Here is a 19,062-nt window from a genome sequence, read left to right on the forward strand (position 1 = left end):
AAACTGAATAGTTTCTCTCATGTATGATTTGACTTTTTTCTTTTTCAGAAATGTAACAACTAAAATTAAATAAATAAATAAAAGTAAATAAATACATTTTTACATCATAAAAAAAGATTGATTCATGTTCACCTTATAAGTGTAAGAGGAGATTTACTTTTGTTAAGAAGGTTATTTTGGTAATTCAGGGTTCATTATTTTATAAATATATTCTTTATATTCTGATGTAAATCAGGGACTATAATGACACTAGTCAGTTTATCTGTAGTGATTAGTCTGTTTTAGATTGGGCGGAGTGATACGCCACAGTACGGCACTAGGTGCTGTGTTGATGTTCTAAAATCCTACGCTGTTGAGGGACATTAAAGTACACTGGAACTCAGCAGAAGTTCCCCCGTGTTTATCCTACTCACCACCCCAAAAAGGTTTAATTTAATAAGGTAAGGCTTAACTCTACACCAACCTTACATAAGTAAAAGTTCAGAGCTCAAAACCCCCAAGAGTCCCGTGATCGGGACCGCAAAACGGGACTAGTTTCTTCTGAGCGGAGTAAGATTTTGGTCCGCGGGTCGAGGCGCGGTCGGATGCTCGTTACTAGTCAACACAATAGATTAATATTAATAAACTAATATTGCGACACAGTAGGGCTGCACGATTCTGGACAAAATGAGAATCACGATTTTTTTGCTTAGAATTGAGATCACGATTCTCTCACGATTTTTTTCCAATATAAAATTTATTGCACTTATTACTTTAACTTTGCAACAGCTGAACAAAAATATAATAACAATAAACATCTCTTGTCTTCTTTACACAAACCTTTGAATAATTTAAACAATAATAACAATTTTGAACAATATTTGTTCCTCCCTGAGTTGAACACCCTTTCAGAAAGGGGACTTGTAACAGATCCTGTAGTTCTGAGGCAACAAATTATTCCTCTGGCTGCTTTTTGCTGTAGCAGCTGACATTGAACATAAAAACAATAAACATCTCTCTTGTCTTAAATAATTTTAACAATAACAATTTTAACAATATTTATGTGCAATATGTGTCAGGTGATGAGAAAGGTAGATGTTTCTCCAAATGTAATCCACAATCATTAACAAAATATAACAAACATGATAGTTGACCATGACAGGACTACAACAACCTAGAACATAGGCCTAGTCCTTTTTTTATGCAGCCATCTTTTTTTTTTTTTTAAATCGTCGTCATTTGGAAATGAGATCGCGTTCAAGCATGAATCGAGATCGCGATTTTTTAACGATTAATCGTGCAGCCCTACGATACAGTTTGTCACCTCCACGACACGTTTCGTGACGTTTTTGTATTGCGAAATTTCGTGGCACGATATATTGTTACACCCCTAGCTTATAACTATGTAACCACGACATGTTTAACAACATACTCCCTGGTTGTGCCTCTTTGTGATCATCAGAGTCTTCTCGCTCGTTGCGGGCTCATAATTCAGTGCCAGCTTCAGCTCCACCGGTCCCTGAAAAGGTGACCCCCGCCAAACCCACGGAGGGCGGCAGTGGGAGCACTCGCCGGAAGCTCCGGACGCCTGTTCGCCTCACGCCTGGTCAGTGTGAACGAATGTGAAGCAGGTTATCAATTAGGCCTGTGTTGAAAAGATCGATTCTCCGATTTTAAATCGATTCTCATAAAGATCGATTTAAAAAAATATATATATATTTTTTTTTTTTTTTTTTCATCATTACATTACAACTTTTGATACTTTTTTGTTTATGCCCAAAAAAGAATATTCTGTTGGACACGAGAATAACTTGTGCCATGTTTTTGTCTTTAAATATGTTTAAAGGTATGAAAACATTAAAGTTTTCAGTTACAATTGCATACATTGTCTATATTTCTTTGCTTTATATACTGTCTTGGGGTTACATTTGCATAAATGTTAAAAATCAAATTCTCATAAATGGGGAAAAAATAAAAGCGATTTCATCCGTCTCTGTTTCCTCCCTGGATCTGTTTGGTAATTCTGACCCACGATGTTTCTGAAAGCAGTTCTATGAGCATTCTGGGAGCTGATTGGTCCTTACAGCATCATTAGCTGCAATACTTGCTGTTGAATATCAATATAATACTAGTATTAATATGTTGCATAACTACACAGTCATATAATTCATGCAACAGCTGAAAAAACAGTTTTATTAACAGTAACCTAAATCAATATCGGATCGAATCAAATCGGATCGAATCGGATCGTGATAATCGATTCTGAATCTTAAGAATCGGAATCGAATCGATTCTTGATATTTGAATCGATCCCCAGCCCTATTATCGATTAATGTCACAAAATAACATGTGGTAATTACTTATATTTGTCCTTTTCTCTCCCAGGGTCCCCTGCCAGCCCGGTATCTCAGAGCAAGGTCCACCTGAACGGCCACACGAGTCCCGTGAGCCTCGGCGTGGGGAGACGCGGCCGGAAGTCCAGGACGGACTCGCCCGCGAGCCCTCCGGAGGTCACGACCCCCGCCAGCCCCGCCCGGCCCCGAGGTCGCCCCCCCGGCAAGAAGAGAGGCAGGAAGAGCAAGCAGGAGCTGGAGGAGATGATGCAAAGCGGCAACCACCGGAGCTCCACGCCCGACGACGAGCACGGCCACTCCACCGGCGACGAAGGCGGAATCTCTTCCCCGCACGAATCCCCGGTGCTGTCGGACTCCGGCGCGGCCTCGACGCCGAGGCGGCGGGGCCGACCCCGCTTGGTAAGAACTGAGGAGTCGGCGGCGCCTCCCGCCGAGCCGTCGGAGCCCTCCGAGCCCTCGCCGCTGAGGAGGAGCAGCAGGAGGGCCAACGAGGAGGTGGCGTCTCCTCTCCAGACGGCCTCCCAAGCACCCGGCCGGAGGGAGTCTCCGCAGGAGGAGGGCGGGGAGGAAGGGGAAGGATCCATGCGCACACGTAACCAGGGGCGACGGTCGGCCTGGTACATGGAGGAGGACTCCGAGGAGGAGCAGAGACAGCTGCTGTTCGAGGATTCATCAATAACATTCGGCACCTCCTCGAAGGGACGTGTCCGCAAACTGACAGAAAAGGCCAAAGCCAACCTTATAGGCTGGTAGCGGCGCAGACGCACACGTTGGGCGCTATGGAGCCAAATCAAGGCCAAAAGTTTTGCTAATTTGAAAATAAAATTTGAACCTGAAAATTCTTTTTTACAGTTTCAATTTTATTTTTTTCAGTATCAGATCTTTTTTTCACTTTCAAATCTTTTTATTTCAGTTTCAAATCTTTTTTTCAGTTTCAAATCTTTTTCTTTCAGTTTGACGTCTTTTTTTTCAGTTTCAAATTTTTTTTTTCAGTTTCAAATCTTTTTTTCAGTTTCAAATCTTTTTCTTTCAGTTTTACGTCTTTTTTTTTTCAGTTTCAAATTTTTTTTTCAGGTTCAGACTTTTGGCCCGGATCTGGCGTGGGGGGCGTGGCATCAACTGAGAGGGGCGTGGCATCATGAGTGACAGCAGAACAGAGAAGGCGGGGGACGTTCCTCAGTCATGTTGCCTTCAGGAAACGTAGGTTGCAGAAGTTATCAGTAGAAGTTTGATTCAACACTGTATATACACTATATTCACGTGATTGGCAGTGGAAAAAACAGATATTAGTGACACATTTCTGTTTGAAAAGCTGTTTTAGACCGTACTTGGTAGTATGTGGAAGTGGGAAATGTCAAACTTTAAAGTGTGGCTGTTGAACTGTACAGTCTGGCATAGTTTATTGCTTTTATACTGCGATTGGTGCCAAGTACGGTCTAAAACAGCTTTTTAAACAGAAATGTGTCACTAATATCAGTTTTTTCCACTGCCAATCACGTGAATATGGTGTATATACAGTGTTGAATCATACTTCTACTGATAACTTCTGCAACCTACGTTTCCTGAAGGCAACATGACTGAGGAACATCCCCCGCCTTCTCTGTTCTGCTGTCACTCATGATGCCACGCCCCTCTCAGTTGAGGCCACGCCCCCCACGCCAGATCAGGGCCAAAAGTCTGAAACTGAAAAAAAAATTTGAAACTGAAAAAAAAAGAAGTGAAACTGAAAAAAAAAGATGTGAAACTGAAAAAAAAAGATGTGAAACTGAAAAAAAAAAGATTTGAAACTGAAAAAAAAGAAGTGAAACTGAAAAAAAAAAGATTTGAAACTGAAAAAAAAAGATTTGAAACTGAAAAAAAAAGATTTGAAACTGAAAAAAAGATTTGAAACTGAAATAAAAAGATTTGAAACTGAAATAAAAAGATTTGAAACTGAAAAAAATAAAATTGAAACTGTAAAAAAGAATTTTCAGGTTCAAATTTTATTTTCAAATTAGCAAAACCTTTGGCCTTGATTTGGCTCCATAGGGCGCTCGCTGGGAGCGCTCGCTCGGAGAGACCTGCCCAGACTTCTCAGCCGATGATCCGGAGGAGTCCACGGCTCCCCCGTCGTACGTTGTTTCTGTGTGCATATGTGCGTGTGCATGTGGGGATCCGCTGGTCCAACTGCTGCTATTTCAAGTCGCGGGGGTGGAGAGAAAAGACTGCGCAGTGGCCTGTTCGCTCCTCGACCCCCACCTTCCTCTCTCTGCCCAGTAAGCACATCAGCAAGTTCGTGTTCATGTGTTCCAGCTCCTCCTACATTATTGATCCATGTTGGATCCCACCGGAGCGCACAGAGGTTCTGACGATGGTGACTTGTTCAGAAACGTTGTTGTTTAAGATGAGCTAACAACAGTCTTTACCCCCTCCCCTCCCTTGCCTTCATTGTTCCTGCTCTAATTTTTTTTTTTTATATATATATAGAGATATATCTATATATATATAAACTCAGTCTCTGCTTTTTCTAAGATTTGTACGTAATTTGCAAGTCTTACACGTTGGCTGACCGGAGCGCGTCTGTCTGTGCTAAAATACCAAATGGTGTACCTTTTTGTTGGTACTGTAGATCTTAATACATTGTTGTCCGGCGATGGGTGTGTGTGTGTCTGTGTGTGTGAGTTGGGTTTTTTTTTTGCATGTTTATTAGAAAGAAGCATCTTTCTTGTTTTTTTTTTTCCTTTTCTTGTTGTTTTTTCCCCCCTGAAGCAGGCGAGGAAAAAAGGACGCGAGGCTGAAAGGAGTTATTTTTATCTCTGTAGATCATGTTTCAGTGCGTACTCAACATTAGCAATACCTTGTGCCTTTATGTCTACGGTGTGGGTGTATGCGTGCTTGGCCTCTGCCCTGCAAAAGTACATGTGCCTGTTTGTGTACAAACGTATGTTGTAACTATTGCGAGTACGTGTGTAACTGGGTGAGACGTGCGTGTGTGTGTGTGTGTGTGTGTGTTTTTATAACACAAGATGAGTGTGTCATTTCCTTTGAGCGTATAAACAGTGGCATACAGTTCGATCGTTGTGAAACCTCTCAAAGAAATGTATTTATAGCAGCGGGAAAAAGACGTCACTGTTGTAAACGTACAGTTATTGGTGTCGATACGTCGCCTATAGCCGGCCTATCGTCAAGATTCTATCCGAGGTACAAAGGAGTGGAGCTCTGGGTGACTAGCTTTGAGATGCACTTACTTACCGCACTCCGGTTATCAATGCAGTCTTTGGTCAAGCAACTATGTGTATTTAAGAGAAAAAAACAGAAAAGAAAAAGACAAAAAGAGCTTTTAAAATATCGAGATGTTTCTATGGCGACGACACGTGTGCACACATATTACACATACAACTCTGTCTAGCATGTTCTAGCACTTTTTCATGGCTGAAGGAAAACGGGATGAAGTCGAATCAAACCGAATCGGATTGAATTTGGACGGAAAGCAAATGGGACAAAGAGTCTTATATTCACTCTTCTAATTGTGTGCCTTTGCTACTCTGGCATATTGAATCCTCTCTTTCTCCTTTTGGGGCCTTTTTTTTCATTCTGGGACTTCTGGGTTCTGCTCGTCGCTTGGTTTCAGAGAGCTGGACTTTGAGGACTGGACTGAACCCGACAGGCGTACGGCCGGCGGGGGGTGGGGGGTTACAGGTCATGATGGAGGAGAGAAATAGACTGAAAAATTCCCAAATCGTCAAGAGGATAAAGCATTATGTCACTATTTGTACACGCAAGATAATGGACTGAGTATATAAAGATGACAGCATCCATTTTTTTTTTTGTTTCACCCCAGCAAAGAGCGAGCGAATGCCAAAACCTGCAAAGTTTAGTCCTGAATCGTGAAGTAGTCTGGGGGAGAACTGGATGGCGGCATCTATATACACCCGGTTCATCTCATAGGCCACATATTACTGAACATATATCATATGTTTTATCATTGTTGGTGTCAATTTTTGTAATGTATTTGTCTATGCCAAATTCTGTCTTTGGGCACTGAAGTTTTAGAACATGGCTTTTGAATGTTTTTACTTTCTAAAGAGGTTTTATCGTCTCCATAGTGGGTGTTCTTTTACATATAATGTGTCGACTTTTCATTTCTCTCGTCTGTGTCCCTGCCATACAGGATGACCGCGGATGGCGCGATAATCTGTGGAGATGGGATGGTGTTTTATACTCTGCCACACATATCTGAGAAAGTCTTTTTAAATCACTTATTTTTTTCAAAATATGTATGCCAAGAGTTTACTTCCAACACATTATTGTTAAAGCATCAGAGTATTTATTTGTGGGCGGCATTTTCGTTCTCGTCGATGCGTTCAGTCCTGGCTTTAATTCATGATTTTAATTCACAAACTCTTCATGTGCACTTTTTGTTTTAATTTTAAATACAAATCACAAATCTTTCTTTTTGCAGAACACGGATTGCACGGATTGTCATGAGTAGAGTGTGGAAACTAAATTGCTGACCCTGGCATTTCAAACTTGAGATGAGCTTCATTCTTAACATATTTCAAATGTGATGTATCCATGTTGAGTTATGGATGTGATTTTATCTTTTTGACCTACCACACAGCAGCCAAAATAATCCCAATTACTAAGCATACTCTATATCATTCCTATAGATTTTTTTTTTATTTATATATTTATTTTTAACCCGGAGAAATGCATGACATCACACTGTTATTCTCTTTGCTACACACTTTTCATCACATCGCCACACCACACTCTGTGTTAATTCATTTAACCATGTTGTTATTCCGTTAAAGGGGCTTCAAGTACAACCAAGAATTGGTGGATTCATCCGTCTTTTTTCAAATACAGATCCCACCGATTCGTCACAGAACGGACCTCGTTAGGTTATTGGACTTACGTGGTTTATTTTGAAGTTTTGAGTCCGTGGGACAGCAGTTCAGCGTAACACTAGTTTCTGTGAATGTGTGGCAGAGTCGTGCTGTGTTTGGGTCCTGCTTGAGTGTCCGAGAGTTTGACCCGAGGGTAACGGTCCTGGTGTCTGTGAAGTGGCTGCACGGGAGCCGCCAGGAACACTTTTTGGGAATGTTTTTTAAGTTTTAAGGAGACATGGGACTGGAGCTAATGGAACAGGAAGGGAAGGGGGTGTTTTATGTGAATCGACTGACGAGGCTGTCTTTGTTAGTTTGGATACTTTTTATATATAAAGGAATTGATGCAAAAAATGAAAAAAAAAAAAAGCATAAAACTAGAATGTATGTGTAGGGGAGTACTGCTGTCCTGTTAGTTCATACCAATATTTTAAATAAATAAACATTTGTGTTTCCAGATCTTTTTACTTGCTTTTTATTATTGTTTTGTGGCTAAAATTAAAATTAGGGATGGGCGTTATGGAAAAAAAAAAAAAGTATCATTTCTGGCATTTATCCCAATAACGATAAAAAAAATACCAATACAAAAAGTGTCATCAACCTTTCTTTCTTTCTTTCTTTCTTTCTTTCTTTCTTTCTTTCTTTCTTTCTTTCTTTCTTTCTTTCTTTCTTTCTTTCTTTCTTTCTTTCTTTCTTTCTTTCTTTCTTTCAGGCTCATTTCTTTCTTTCTTTCTCTTTCAGGCTCATTTTTTTTCTTTCTTTCTCTTTCAGGCTCATTTTTTTTCTTTCAGGCTCATTTCTTTCTTCTTTCTTTCAGGCAAATTTTTTTTCTTTCAGGCTCATTTCTTTCTTTCTTTCTTTCTTTCTTTCTTTCTTTCAGGCTCATTTTTTTCTTTCTTTCTTTCAGGCTCATTTCTTTCTTTCTTTCTTTCTTTCTTTCTCATTTCCTCAATTTATCATTTTTACCGTGAGATGACAGATTCTTACCGTGGGGAATTTTTTTGACGGTTTATCGTGAACGGTAAAATATCACCCATTCCTAATTAAAATGTAGTGACCGTTTCCTTTTTCACACTAGCGTTCAGTGACCAACACCTGTAGCTAGTTTCTAGAGCAAACTAAAGACTCGGCTCTTTAAGGAAAACTTCTGCATCTAGTAAACTTCTTTGCTCTTCAGAATTAGTTAGAAGATCCAGCTCTTTGCAGTCTCACCACTGAATAAGTTGCATGCACTTATGATAAGATGGTGTCTTTTTAGACGTAGCTTTCTTGTATAAAGGGATGGTTGGGTTGGGCGAAGGGAACAAAAAAAAAAAAAAAGATAAAATAAAATAATTCTAGCACTGGCATGGCAGCACCTGTTTCCAACTGGACTCAGAGCAGTCTGACCAGCACTTATCCAGCTGTACCCTCCTATGTGATCATGTGCTTGTAGTGTTCTCTCAGATGTACAGGACTGTCTCAGAAAATTAGAATATTGTGATTTTCTGTAATGCAATTACAAAAACAAAAATGTCATACATTCTGGATGCATTACAAATCAACTGAAATATTGCAAGCCTTTATTATTTTAATATTGCTGATCATGGTTTACAGCTTAAGAAAACTCAAATATCCTATCTCAAAAAATGTGAATATTCTGGGAATCTTAATCTTAAACTGTAAGCCATAATAAGATATATTAAAATAATAAAAGGCTTGCAATATTTCAGTTGATTTGTAATGAATCCAGAATGTATGACATTTTAGTTTTTTTAATTGCATTACAGAAAATAAAGAACTCCATCACAATATTCTAATTTTCTGAGACAGTCCTGTAAGTCGCTTTGGATAAAAGCGTCTGCTAAATCAGTGTCTCCCAACCTGGGGTCCGGGCCCCCCCTGGGGGGGCGCGGAACTTTGTCTGCTTTGAAATTATGCAGTTGTAAAAATTATATTTGCGAATGAGTCATTCATAAGACATTATTAGGAATAATTTATGAATGTCTTGAATATTTTCTGTGTTTTTTATACACTGGTGACAAACACAGGAAATTATTTCATTCCTTATTATTATATCATTACTCAACATTTAATCTACTCCGACAGGTTGTTAAAGGAAAAATGTTACAAATTTTGGTCTCCTATTAAAAGAGACATTTTTCAGAAATATTTTTATTTCCTTTTATGTCCTTTTATGCCTATTTTGGTGACATTGGAGACATTGGAGAAAAACAAAGTCATATGTATACAGAGTAAACCAAAGAGAAATGTATCAAAAAACATAATTAATGTTCATTTTTTCAATTAAAGAGTATTTTGGTGCTAGTACGTTCGGGTCGGGGGGCCTGGCTGGTCTTAAACACAAGTAGGGGGGGCTCCAAGGAAAAAAGGTTGGGAACCACTGTGCTAAATGCAGTACTCGAGTTGTAAAAAAAAATCAGGGGGGATGGTGGATTTTATCATATGGCATATGATAAAATCCACCATCCCCCCTGATTTTTTTTCATATGACATATGGGGAAAGATAATTTGTGCTACATACAAATAATATAATATATTACAAATAATAGTACTGACCAAAACACCTGCAGAAATACTGCAGGAATGACATAGTAGCAGTTAAATGCAGCCTTCTGTAAACTTTAAATATCCACTGGGCTTACATCAAATACATCAAAACACAATGATAAAAAACAGTTTTCTGAACTTATTAATATGACTCTGTCCTTCACAGGATAAGTTAAACGGATCACTGCAAAAACTCAAAATCTTAACAAGAATATTTGTCTTATTTCTAGTTAAAATGTCTAATTTTAGTAAAAAAAATCTCATTACACTTAAAACAAGACTCATCACTGGAAAAAACAACAATTTTCACCTGTTTCAAGTAAATTTTCACTTGAAATAAGTAGAAAAATCTGCCAGTGGAACAAGATTTTTTTGCTTGTAATGAGAAGATAAATCTTGTCCCACTGGCAGATTTTTCTACTTATTTCAAGTGAAAATGTACTTGAAACAGGTGAAAATTGTCAAATAAGTTATTTTTTTGGTGTTATTTTTCTGGTGATGACTCTAAATTTGAAATAGCAGTAAAACCACATTCATTGATGAAATGACATAAGGGATGGAAAGTTTTACAGGGGGGATGATTTGGACCGTTTTTATTTCAGGTGGGGATGCCATCCCCCCCTCATCCCCCCTCAACTCCAGTACTGGCTAAATGACAGTAGTATTAGCAGTAACAGCGCCCCCTGGTGTGGACGGAGCGCCAGTGCAGGCCGTGCGCACTGATCCGGTCCCGTGGAGCGCCGCTCTCCCTGACGTGGCCAGACGCGAAAGGCCCGTCTATTTCTCCGTGGACTGCAGCGATTGGGCAGACCGTGCGTCGGCAAGTTTTGGGAGGAAAAAAAAAAACAAAAAAACATGTAAATAGTGCAGGTGGCGGCGGAATGCATCTGAGTAAGGTGTATGTAAATAAAACAGAAGTGAAACCGTGTCACTCTGCTCGAGGTTCCTGGGAGGAATCAACCCCTCAGAACAGAAGCAATGTTGGCCCGATAGTTGAAGTAAAAGATTTAAAGATTACAACAGGAGGTAAGGTCTGCAGCAGCAGGTGTTTGTGCACCTGTGTCGTGCTGGCACCAGCACTTTGTTTTCACCTGTATTGGCACACAGCTGTACCGGTTTGGCCGGAGTTAAGTCGCCTGTGCTCCCAGCATGCCGCAGCTCCGCGCCGCCGCCGTGCTGCAGGTCGCGCTGCTGCTGTCCGCCGTGCCCGCGCAGTACCTGCTGTCCCGCTGGGGGGGCTCCACCGCGGTGCAGCGCTACCACGCCACTGCACGGTAGGACCCGTGCAACACACCACAGGCTGCTGTTGGCAGAGGTGTCAAAAGTATTCACATTTATTACTCAGGTAGAAGTATAGATACTAGAGTTTAAAAATACTCATGAAGTTGAAGTATCAACTCAAGTTTTTTACTCAAGTAAAAGTATAAAAGTACTGGTTTCAAAACTAAAAGTATAAAAGTAAAAGTAAGTTAAGGGGGAAAAAAGCAATTGAAAATGAATGCATCTTAGTATAATGCAAATATATTAAAGAACCATATATGTGTACTATTGAGCAGTTTCAGAGAGCAGAAGATATGATGACTAGTTGCATATAACTTATAAGTATTGTAATGGTGCAAAAAGTCAAACTTCAGAGGCATGTTATCATTTATCCTAACCTTTATTGGAATGTAAATCCAAGTTTAGTTGCAGGAATTTTGAGTTTAAGCAGAGGTGTCAAAAGTATTCACATTCATTACTCAGGTAGAAGTATAGATACTAGAGTTTAAAAATACTCCTGTAGAAGTTGAAGTATCCACTCAAGTTTTTTACTCAAGTATGAAAGTACTGGTTTCAAAACTACTTAAAGTATAAAAGTAAAAGTAATGTAAGGGGGAAAAAAGCCATTAAGAACAAAAACCATTGAAAATGAATGCATCTTAGTATAATGCAAATATATTAAAGAACCATATGTGTACTATCAGAGGTGGACAGAGTACTCGACCCCAGTACTTGAGTAAGAGTACAAATACTACTGGTCAAAATTTACTCCGTTACAAGTAAAAGTAGCTCAGTCAAAATATTACTCGAGTAAGAGTAGAAAAGTACTTGCTTTTAAAGGTACTTAAGTATCCAAAAGTAAATGCTTTTAAATTTACTTTAAGTAAGAGTAAGAGTAAGAGTAAATTTCTTATTTTCCACATCAGTAAATTACTATATTTTTTATAAATTAATTTAAGGATCTTTTAACTCTTGTTTCTGAGAATAAACTCTTTGAAACCAGCTGTTGAGTTGTTGAAAACCAATAGGATTTTAGGGAAGAAGAAAAAAGAGCAGACCTGAAAGTAACGAGTACTTTTCAGCCTTCTTAGAAATTTACTAAAGAGTAAAAGTAAAAATATTTGTCTCGGAAATGTATTCAAGTAAGAGTAATAAGTACCAAAGAAATCTAATACTCAAGTCAAGTACAAATCCTCTGGATATGTACTTAAGTACAGTACTCAAGTAAATTTACTCCGTTACTGTCCGCCACTGTGTACTATTGAGCATTAACATGTGTTTCAGAGAGCAGAAGATATGATGACTGGTTGCATATGGGTTTATACAGCAATCCTTATGTTAAATTTAATACCTTTTTCACTACCTTCAGATTGTGACAACATTAAGTGTTAATCACGGATCTTTTAACATTAATACAGATTTTGACCTATAGAACACTATACAGAACTGATTTATAGACTCATTGATGTTGACCAGATGTTTCACATTTATTTCACTTTGTGAATGACAATAAAATAGACTGCTTAAAATGTAAAAGGTAAAAAATAATACCAATTTAAAAAATAATAATACCTCTGACAGTGAATTTAACACTTTTAATGGCCTTAAATTTGGCCATTTTCATTTATCACTTTTTAATACTTTTTAAAACCCTGCGGAAACCCTGATATAAGTATTGTAATGGTGCAAAAAGTCAAACTTCAGAGTCATGTTATCATTTATCCTAACCTTTATTGGAATGTACATCCAAGTTTAGTTGCAGGAATCTGAGGGAACGGATGTAAGAACAAAACTGGACAAGAACATCTGAAACAACCACAACCAAATTCACTCTATCCGGATGGAGAAATTTAACTGGATAGTTTTTTTTTTAAAGGCCGAAATGAAATAGAGTAACAAGGCTGTTTTTGTAAAATGTAAGGAGTAAAAAGTACAGATAATTGCATCAAAATGTAAGGAGTAAAAGTAAAAAGTCATCTGAAAATTATAACTCCAGTGAAGTATAGATAACCAAAATTTCTACTTAAGTAAGGTAACGAAGTATTTGTACTTTGTTACTTGACACCTCTGGTTATTGGACAGTTTCGGCGTTGCAGGTTGCTGCGCATGTGGGGCGAGTTGAGGAGGTCGTTGCTCAACGGCACCGCGTGGATGGAGTGGACGGACCAGCAGCTGTCTGCAGCCAAGTGCGTGCACGATGAGCACAATCCAAATGAGAGCTGCACAACACATTTACACGGCAAAGTGATGCCCTCAAAGAGGGATTAGGAAAAAAACTCATGAGGTTTTATCTTCCCGTAGGTCTTGGGTTGGTTTGGGGCAGGAAGACCCCCGCCAGGGGTACCCTCCAGTAGAAACTATGATTTTCGACAATGACCAGGAGTTCTTTGGAGGTTTGTAAACACTTACCTGCCTACTAAATACTTTGGAGTTATAGTAAGTGAACATCTGCCACATGAAGTGAAACATAAGTCCCACATTTTTCTCACGATTCCTTTTATTGCCACGTTGATACCTTTAAAACTTTGTTATATAACACAGCAAATACTGGGGCAGAGCCGTCTGGAAGATTTGCGAGGCCCTGTGCGAAATGGCCGGGGGGGGGGGTTGCGGCTGCTTGAGACCCGGTCGGATCGGTGATTTTTGTAACAAATTTAACAAACAAGCCTTTCAGAGAGGCATTAAACTCTTCCATTTTCTTTAGTTTTTTTCTTTTTTCATCCCCTGATGGAAATTTCCTGAATCTGTCTCGTTCTCTCGACATTGTGTGACAGTTTGTTCCAACTCCACCGTCTGGATCAGAGCAGCTTGTGTCTGCGCTTGGTCTGACGCAGTTGTATTGAACAACAGACACGCGCATCATTGCACATATATTTATTGATATGCACAGACTAGTACACATTTAGGTCTGTAATGTAACGTGACTGTTGATATTTATAAGGGAAAAAAGGAAAAAGAAACGAAAAAAAAAAATGTTTGAAAAAGAAAATTTGAAAAAAAAAAAAAAAAACGGCCCATAGCGCGAGGCCCCGTGCGGTCGCACGGTTCGCACACCCTTGCGGCGGCCCTGTATTGGGGCATAATTAACACATTTTAAAAAAAAAAACAACATGTTATTCTGAGTTGATTGTGACAAGCTTGAATTAAAAAGTTGTGTATTATTTCAGGAATCTTTCAGTGTTGATAGAGGGAAGGCAAACATCAGACTGTTGGGCAAAACCTTCATTCGTGACATGAAACGAGAGGATCTGATGCAATCATCAACTGACTGTTTTCTTGGTTTCTGTTTGACTTGACGGGGGATTTTTGAGGAATAGTACAAAGAAGAGCACTTGGTAAAAAATTAGTGGCAAAAAGGGGGTTTGGGATAAAAACATCTAAACTAAGGCTCTCCATTAGGTTTAAGAATAAGTAAAAAGTAATACGGTTTGTTGGTTTGGATTTATTTTCCCCTGAGATCACAGATCACTCAACCTTAACGTTGATATTTTTTCTGATGTGGAGCACACCTGCACTTGTTTGCTATAAGTAGAATATTTGTGATTTCCTTGTTTTAAGAGAAAAATACTCCCAAAAAACAAATTGTTTCTGCAGCCTCCAAGACCGTGCGCAGCCCTCGCCCCCCATACGTGTTCCTGCGAGTTGGGGAGGTGGTGATGGAGAGGAACGGCCACATGGTGGGGGTGGTGGTGAGCTGGGACACTGAACTGCGGGCTCCTCCAGAATGGATCGACAAAGTGTATTCTAACTCTGAGGTCAGAATCCACAGCTCCTCTCCTGCCTCATCTACAATGTTGTTCAACCTCAAAATCTCTGCTCAGGATTTACAACTCATTTTAAATTTGACTGAAATGACACCACATTAGGGCTGGGCGATATGGACCAAAAGTCATATCTCGATATTTTCTAGCTGAATGGTGATACTCGATATATATCGATATTTTTTCTGTGACATAATTGGGGTTTCCCCCAAAGCATTATAGCATAGCATCTCTGTTAGCTTCATTTTTTTCTGAGGCAAACCCTTAAAAAAAGTCAGTTTTAATACAAAGCCTCGTGCCAAATGTCACACAGGTACATTTATTAACAGAGGTCTGCACAATATCAAAATGTATAAAACAAATGAAATAAAAATAAACTGCCTGCATATATAGAATAAAAATGCTTCTTGAATAAAATAAAACAAATATCCCTTTCCTGCATAACAATTAAATTAAAATACACTGTGCAATTAATACAATGTAGACCAGGGGTCGGCAACCCGCGGCTCCAGAGCTGCATGCGGCTCTTTAGCGCCGCCCTAGTGGCTTCCTGGAGCTTTTTCAAAAATGTTTGACTTTTTTTTTCCTTTTTTTCTTTTTTTTCTTCCTTTTTTCTATTTTTTCTCTTTTTCCTTCTTTTTTTCTGTTTTTTTCTGCGTTTTTCCTTTCCTTTTTAATCTCGATATTTCAACGTTTTTCTCGACATTTCGACTTTTGTCTCAAGATTGTACTTCAACATTAATCTTGACAGTTTGACTTTTTTCTCGAAATTTCGACTTTTTTCTTGACATTTCGACTTTTTTCTCGACATTTCGACTTTTGTGCATAATTTAAAAAAAAATCTTCCCCCAGTTATAACTAATATAGAAACATGCAGCATGTGTTGCCTTCATTTTAAGGCTGATGCAAGACTTTTCATTTTTTGCGGCTCCAGATATATTTGTTTTTTGTGTTTTTGGTCCAATATGGCTCTTTCAATATTTTGGGTTGCAGACCCCTGATGTAGACAGTAACAGGCAGACTTTTCCACTGAGGTTGTGGACAGTTGTGCAAATAACAAAACATTTGTGCAAATCTCAAATAAAACATTCAAGTCAATTTGTCACAAAATATTTTTTATTTATTTATTTTTTAAATCGATATAAACAATATTGTCTCGTACCATATCGCGTTTGAAAATATATCGATATATATTAAAATCTCGATATATCGCCCAGCCCTACACCACATATTTGGTTTGTGTGTATGCAGAACACGAAATCAGAGAAGACGCCTCACTATAAGGTGCTCTTCAGTGGACCGGGACCCTCCTCTCTGAGGATTGCATACCTACCTCAGACACAACTGGAACGGATAACTGGGATACGGGTAAGAACTCAGAACCGAAGTATTATGCAAACTGACCCAAACACTGTACACGTGATTTGGACTCACGGTTGGGTGTTTCCAGCCGGACATTCCCACCCTGGAGAAATACTTCACACACTATGATGGGACGCGGTTCGTCATGCAGCCGTGGCTCAGAGAGCTCTTCCCCGAGGACGACAAGGCTTGACTGCTCAGTCTGAAAGACACATTCAACAGACGGTTTTATCACCTTTTCTGTGTGCTGTTCCTAAGCCTGGTCAAAATGTCAGCCCTCCTCTGCTACAGCTATTGATCTCAAGTGCCAATGTTTGTACGAGTCAGAGATAAACTCTTGAGAACTTCCTTTCTAGGATTCAGGATTCAGAATGTACTTCTAGAATCTGAAACCCATAATATTGCAATTACGTGATGAAGATCATCCTCCATCTCCTTTATTTTTGGCAGTGTGCAAATACCATGTACAGTATTTTTAATCTAATGAGTGCCAAAACAATTTAAATAGTTACTTTCGGTGTTACAGTTAATGATCGCTCTTAGAAACAGTTGAAATGTTTATTGAAATTTAAAAAACAGCAAATGTTTTAAATCACACGTTTTTAAAAGTCAAATTTACAGGAATGGCATTAAAAAAAAAAAAAATGGCACTACTTTTTAAGGATCAAATTGATGCAATAAAATGTTTTGTACAGTCTCAATGGTGTACGGGGTCTTTTATAGGTTTTTCCTGTTTCCGTCTCTGAAGCCGAAGAAGACAGACACCTGTGAGGAAGCAGTGAATGTAGGTATGTGGGGAAAGTTAGGAAGGGGTAGAGAATCCTGTTCTCTGCCTCTGCCTCCACCCTCCTCATCCTCCTCCTCCTCATGCGTCCTCTCCTGGGTTTCCTCCTCTCTAACCAGCATGGGGGGTCCCAGACTCTGCCCCAGGAGCTGACTGAGTTTGCTGGCTTTCTGCTGAGCATTTTCAACTGCTGACACACATGCACGCAGCCTAGAAAAACATAGAAAAGAACGGTTTACAACTGAAGAGCCTGACTAAAATACTCAGTTGGAATATTGCGGGTCAGTTGCTGAGTTTTTAGAACCTGATTTGACTCATGCATTCGGGACTGTGGTAGAACCGGGGCATCCCCACGCAAACGCTCTTGTCGAGCTTTTCCAGCAAGATGCTGCATATTTGCTCCATCTTGGAAAAATCTGAGAAAGTGACCATGACCTGTGGGAACATTTTTAATTTTTTTATTTTTACACTGTCACCTGCAACTGCACAGATATTTGCAGTTCAAACTCATTAGTGGCTGTGCAGATACCTCTACGTCCATGCGATACATCTCAGTGTCTCTGTGGAGAAACTTCCTCACCGAGGTGTCTTCTTCATTGATGCCCTGTTGTCTAAAAACAATGAGAGTAAACAATCAGTCGATTTATTTTTTTGCAATTAAAGTGACATTTCAGACTAATTTAGTCAAAAGTGACAGATTATAGGCATCCAAATGCCGAGTAGGGCTATTTTAGTAGGTTAAAAGAACATTTGTTGGATTACTTATGTAAATTAAATACAGTTGCTGTGTGTGATGTTCACATTTTGTGTGTGTGTGTGTGTGTGTGTATATATATATATATATATATATATATATATATATATATATATATATATATATACACACACACACACACACACACACAGTTGTGTGAAAAAGTGTTTGCCCGCTTCCTGATTTCTTATTTTTTTGCATGTTTGTCGCACTTAAAATGTTTCAGATCATGAAACAAATTTAAATATTAGACAAAGATAACACAAGTAAACACAAAATGCAGTTTTTAAATGAAGGTTTTTATTAAGGGGAAAGACGAATCCAAACCTACATGGCCCTGTGTGAAAAAGTGATACATTAGAGTAGAAGTATCATCAAATGTTTTACTCGAGTAAAAGTATAAAAGTACTGGTTTCAAAACTACTTAAAGTATAAAAGTAAAAGTAATGTAAGGGGGAAAAAAGCCATTAAGGACAAAAGCCATTGAAAATGAATGCATCTTAGTATAATGCAAATATATTAAAGAACCATATATGTGTACTATTGAGCATTAACATGTGTTTCAGAGAGCAGGAGATATGATGACTAGTTGCCTATAGGTATTGTAATGGTGCAAAAAGTCAAACTTCAGAGGCATGTTATCATTTATCCTAACCTTTATTGGAATGTACATCCAAGTTTAGTTGCAGGAATGATGAATCTGAGGGCGACGGATGTAAGAACAAAACTGGACAAGAACATCTGAAACAACCACAACCAAATTCACTCTATCCGGATGGAGCAATTTAACTGGATAGTTTTTTTTAAAGGCCAAAATGAAATAGAGTAACGAGGCTGTTTTTAAAATGTAAGGAGTAAAAAGTACAAATAATTGTGTGAAAATGTAAGGAAAAAAAGTAAAAAGTCGTCTGAAAAATAATGACTCCAGTGAAGTATAGATAACCAAAATTTCTACTTAAGTAAGGTAACGAAGTATTTGTAGCCTACTTCGTTACTTGACACCTCTGATTACTTATAATACATTACTTTAGTAAGTAATATGTATATACATATTAAGTGTAAATAAGGTCTAAATCCTTCTGAACAATGTAAACATTGCCACCCCCCCTGGTCTCACCTGAGCGCCTGTAGGATGTATTCCAGTCTCCGGGAGACGCTGCTGGTCACGTGGTCCACGGACGGCTTGCTGCTGCTCAGCGTGACCCGCAGCGAGGCGCGGTCCGCCGGGGAGGAGACCTCCGCCACCCCGATAACCAACACATCCATGACCCGGGGACCGACCCTTTCTCTGTTCACAGCTTTGACTTCCATGGGTGGTCTTTGAGATCACCGGCGAAGTCCCGGTTGGCAGCCGGAGCAGCAAACACTCTAGTCTGGTTGCTCGTTTTGA

The 19,062-nt window shown here is 39.1% G+C and overlaps 3 protein-coding genes across 4 annotated transcripts in view; 2 read left to right on the forward strand and 1 right to left on the reverse strand.

The window, feature by feature from the left end:
• The window catches only part of LOC133464554 (PH-interacting protein-like), a 61,492-nt gene extending 57,938 nt beyond the window's left edge, over positions 1–3,554 (forward strand). Inside the window, 2 exon segments of the mRNA XM_061746607.1 lie at positions 1,442–1,585; positions 2,365–3,554. Of these exon segments, the coding sequence (XP_061602591.1) occupies positions 1,442–1,585; positions 2,365–3,086 (866 nt within the window). The 3' untranslated portion in view covers positions 3,087–3,554.
• A 6,923-nt stretch (positions 3,555–10,477) lies between these two features.
• Positions 10,478–16,822, forward strand: LOC133418475 (uncharacterized). 2 transcript variants are annotated; one of them, XM_061707169.1, is made up of 7 exons: positions 10,478–10,777; positions 10,900–11,025; positions 13,108–13,197; positions 13,313–13,404; positions 14,606–14,766; positions 16,024–16,140; positions 16,223–16,822. In XM_061707169.1, the coding sequence occupies exons 2-7, from the start codon at positions 10,901–10,903 to the stop codon at positions 16,325–16,327; spliced, it is 690 nt and encodes a 229-aa protein (XP_061563153.1). In that variant the 5' UTR covers positions 10,478–10,777; position 10,900; the 3' UTR covers positions 16,328–16,822. The 2 variants fall into 2 exon arrangements, with proteins under 2 accessions (XP_061563153.1, XP_061563154.1); XM_061707170.1 differs by lacking the exon at positions 10,478–10,777 and having other exon boundaries at positions 10,788–11,025.
• LOC133418476 (interleukin-1 receptor-associated kinase 1-binding protein 1 homolog) lies at positions 16,486–19,010 on the reverse strand. Its single transcript, XM_061707171.1, has 4 exons — positions 18,790–19,010; positions 17,448–17,529; positions 17,223–17,353; positions 16,486–17,128 (listed from the first exon to the last, which is right to left on the reverse strand). Exons 1-4 carry the CDS (start codon positions 18,981–18,983, stop codon positions 16,852–16,854), a joined length of 684 nt encoding a protein of 227 aa, XP_061563155.1. The 5' UTR covers positions 18,984–19,010; the 3' UTR covers positions 16,486–16,851.
• Positions 19,011–19,062: the final 52 nt, after the last annotated feature.

Source organism: Cololabis saira, chromosome 18 (genome assembly GCF_033807715.1).
Source record: "Cololabis saira isolate AMF1-May2022 chromosome 18, fColSai1.1, whole genome shotgun sequence".
In the NCBI taxonomy this organism is placed as follows: Eukaryota; Metazoa; Chordata; class Actinopteri; order Beloniformes; family Belonidae; genus Cololabis; species Cololabis saira.

Bases quoted from the DNA above. Each gene is read 5' to 3' on its own strand.
- LOC133418475 (XM_061707169.1), top strand. From the start codon at position 10,901: ATGCCGCAGCTCCGCGCCGCCGCCGTGCTGCAGGTCGCGCTGCTGCTG. The intron at 11,026-13,107 runs GTAGGACCCGTG...TCGGCGTTGCAG, and splicing joins CGCTACCACGCCACTGCACG to GTTGCTGCGCATGTGGGGCG. The intron at 14,767-16,023 runs GTCAGAATCCAC...GTGTGTATGCAG, and splicing joins AAGTGTATTCTAACTCTGAG to AACACGAAATCAGAGAAGAC.
- LOC133418476 (XM_061707171.1), bottom strand. From the start codon at position 18,983: ATGGAAGTCAAAGCTGTGAACAGAGAAAGGGTCGGTCCCCGGGTCATG. The intron at 17,530-18,789 runs GTGAGACCAGGG...CATTGTTTTTAG, and splicing joins TACATCCTACAGGCGCTCAG to ACAACAGGGCATCAATGAAG. The intron at 17,129-17,222 runs GTTCTAAAAACT...ATGTTTTTCTAG, and splicing joins GAATGCATGAGTCAAATCAG to GCTGCGTGCATGTGTGTCAG.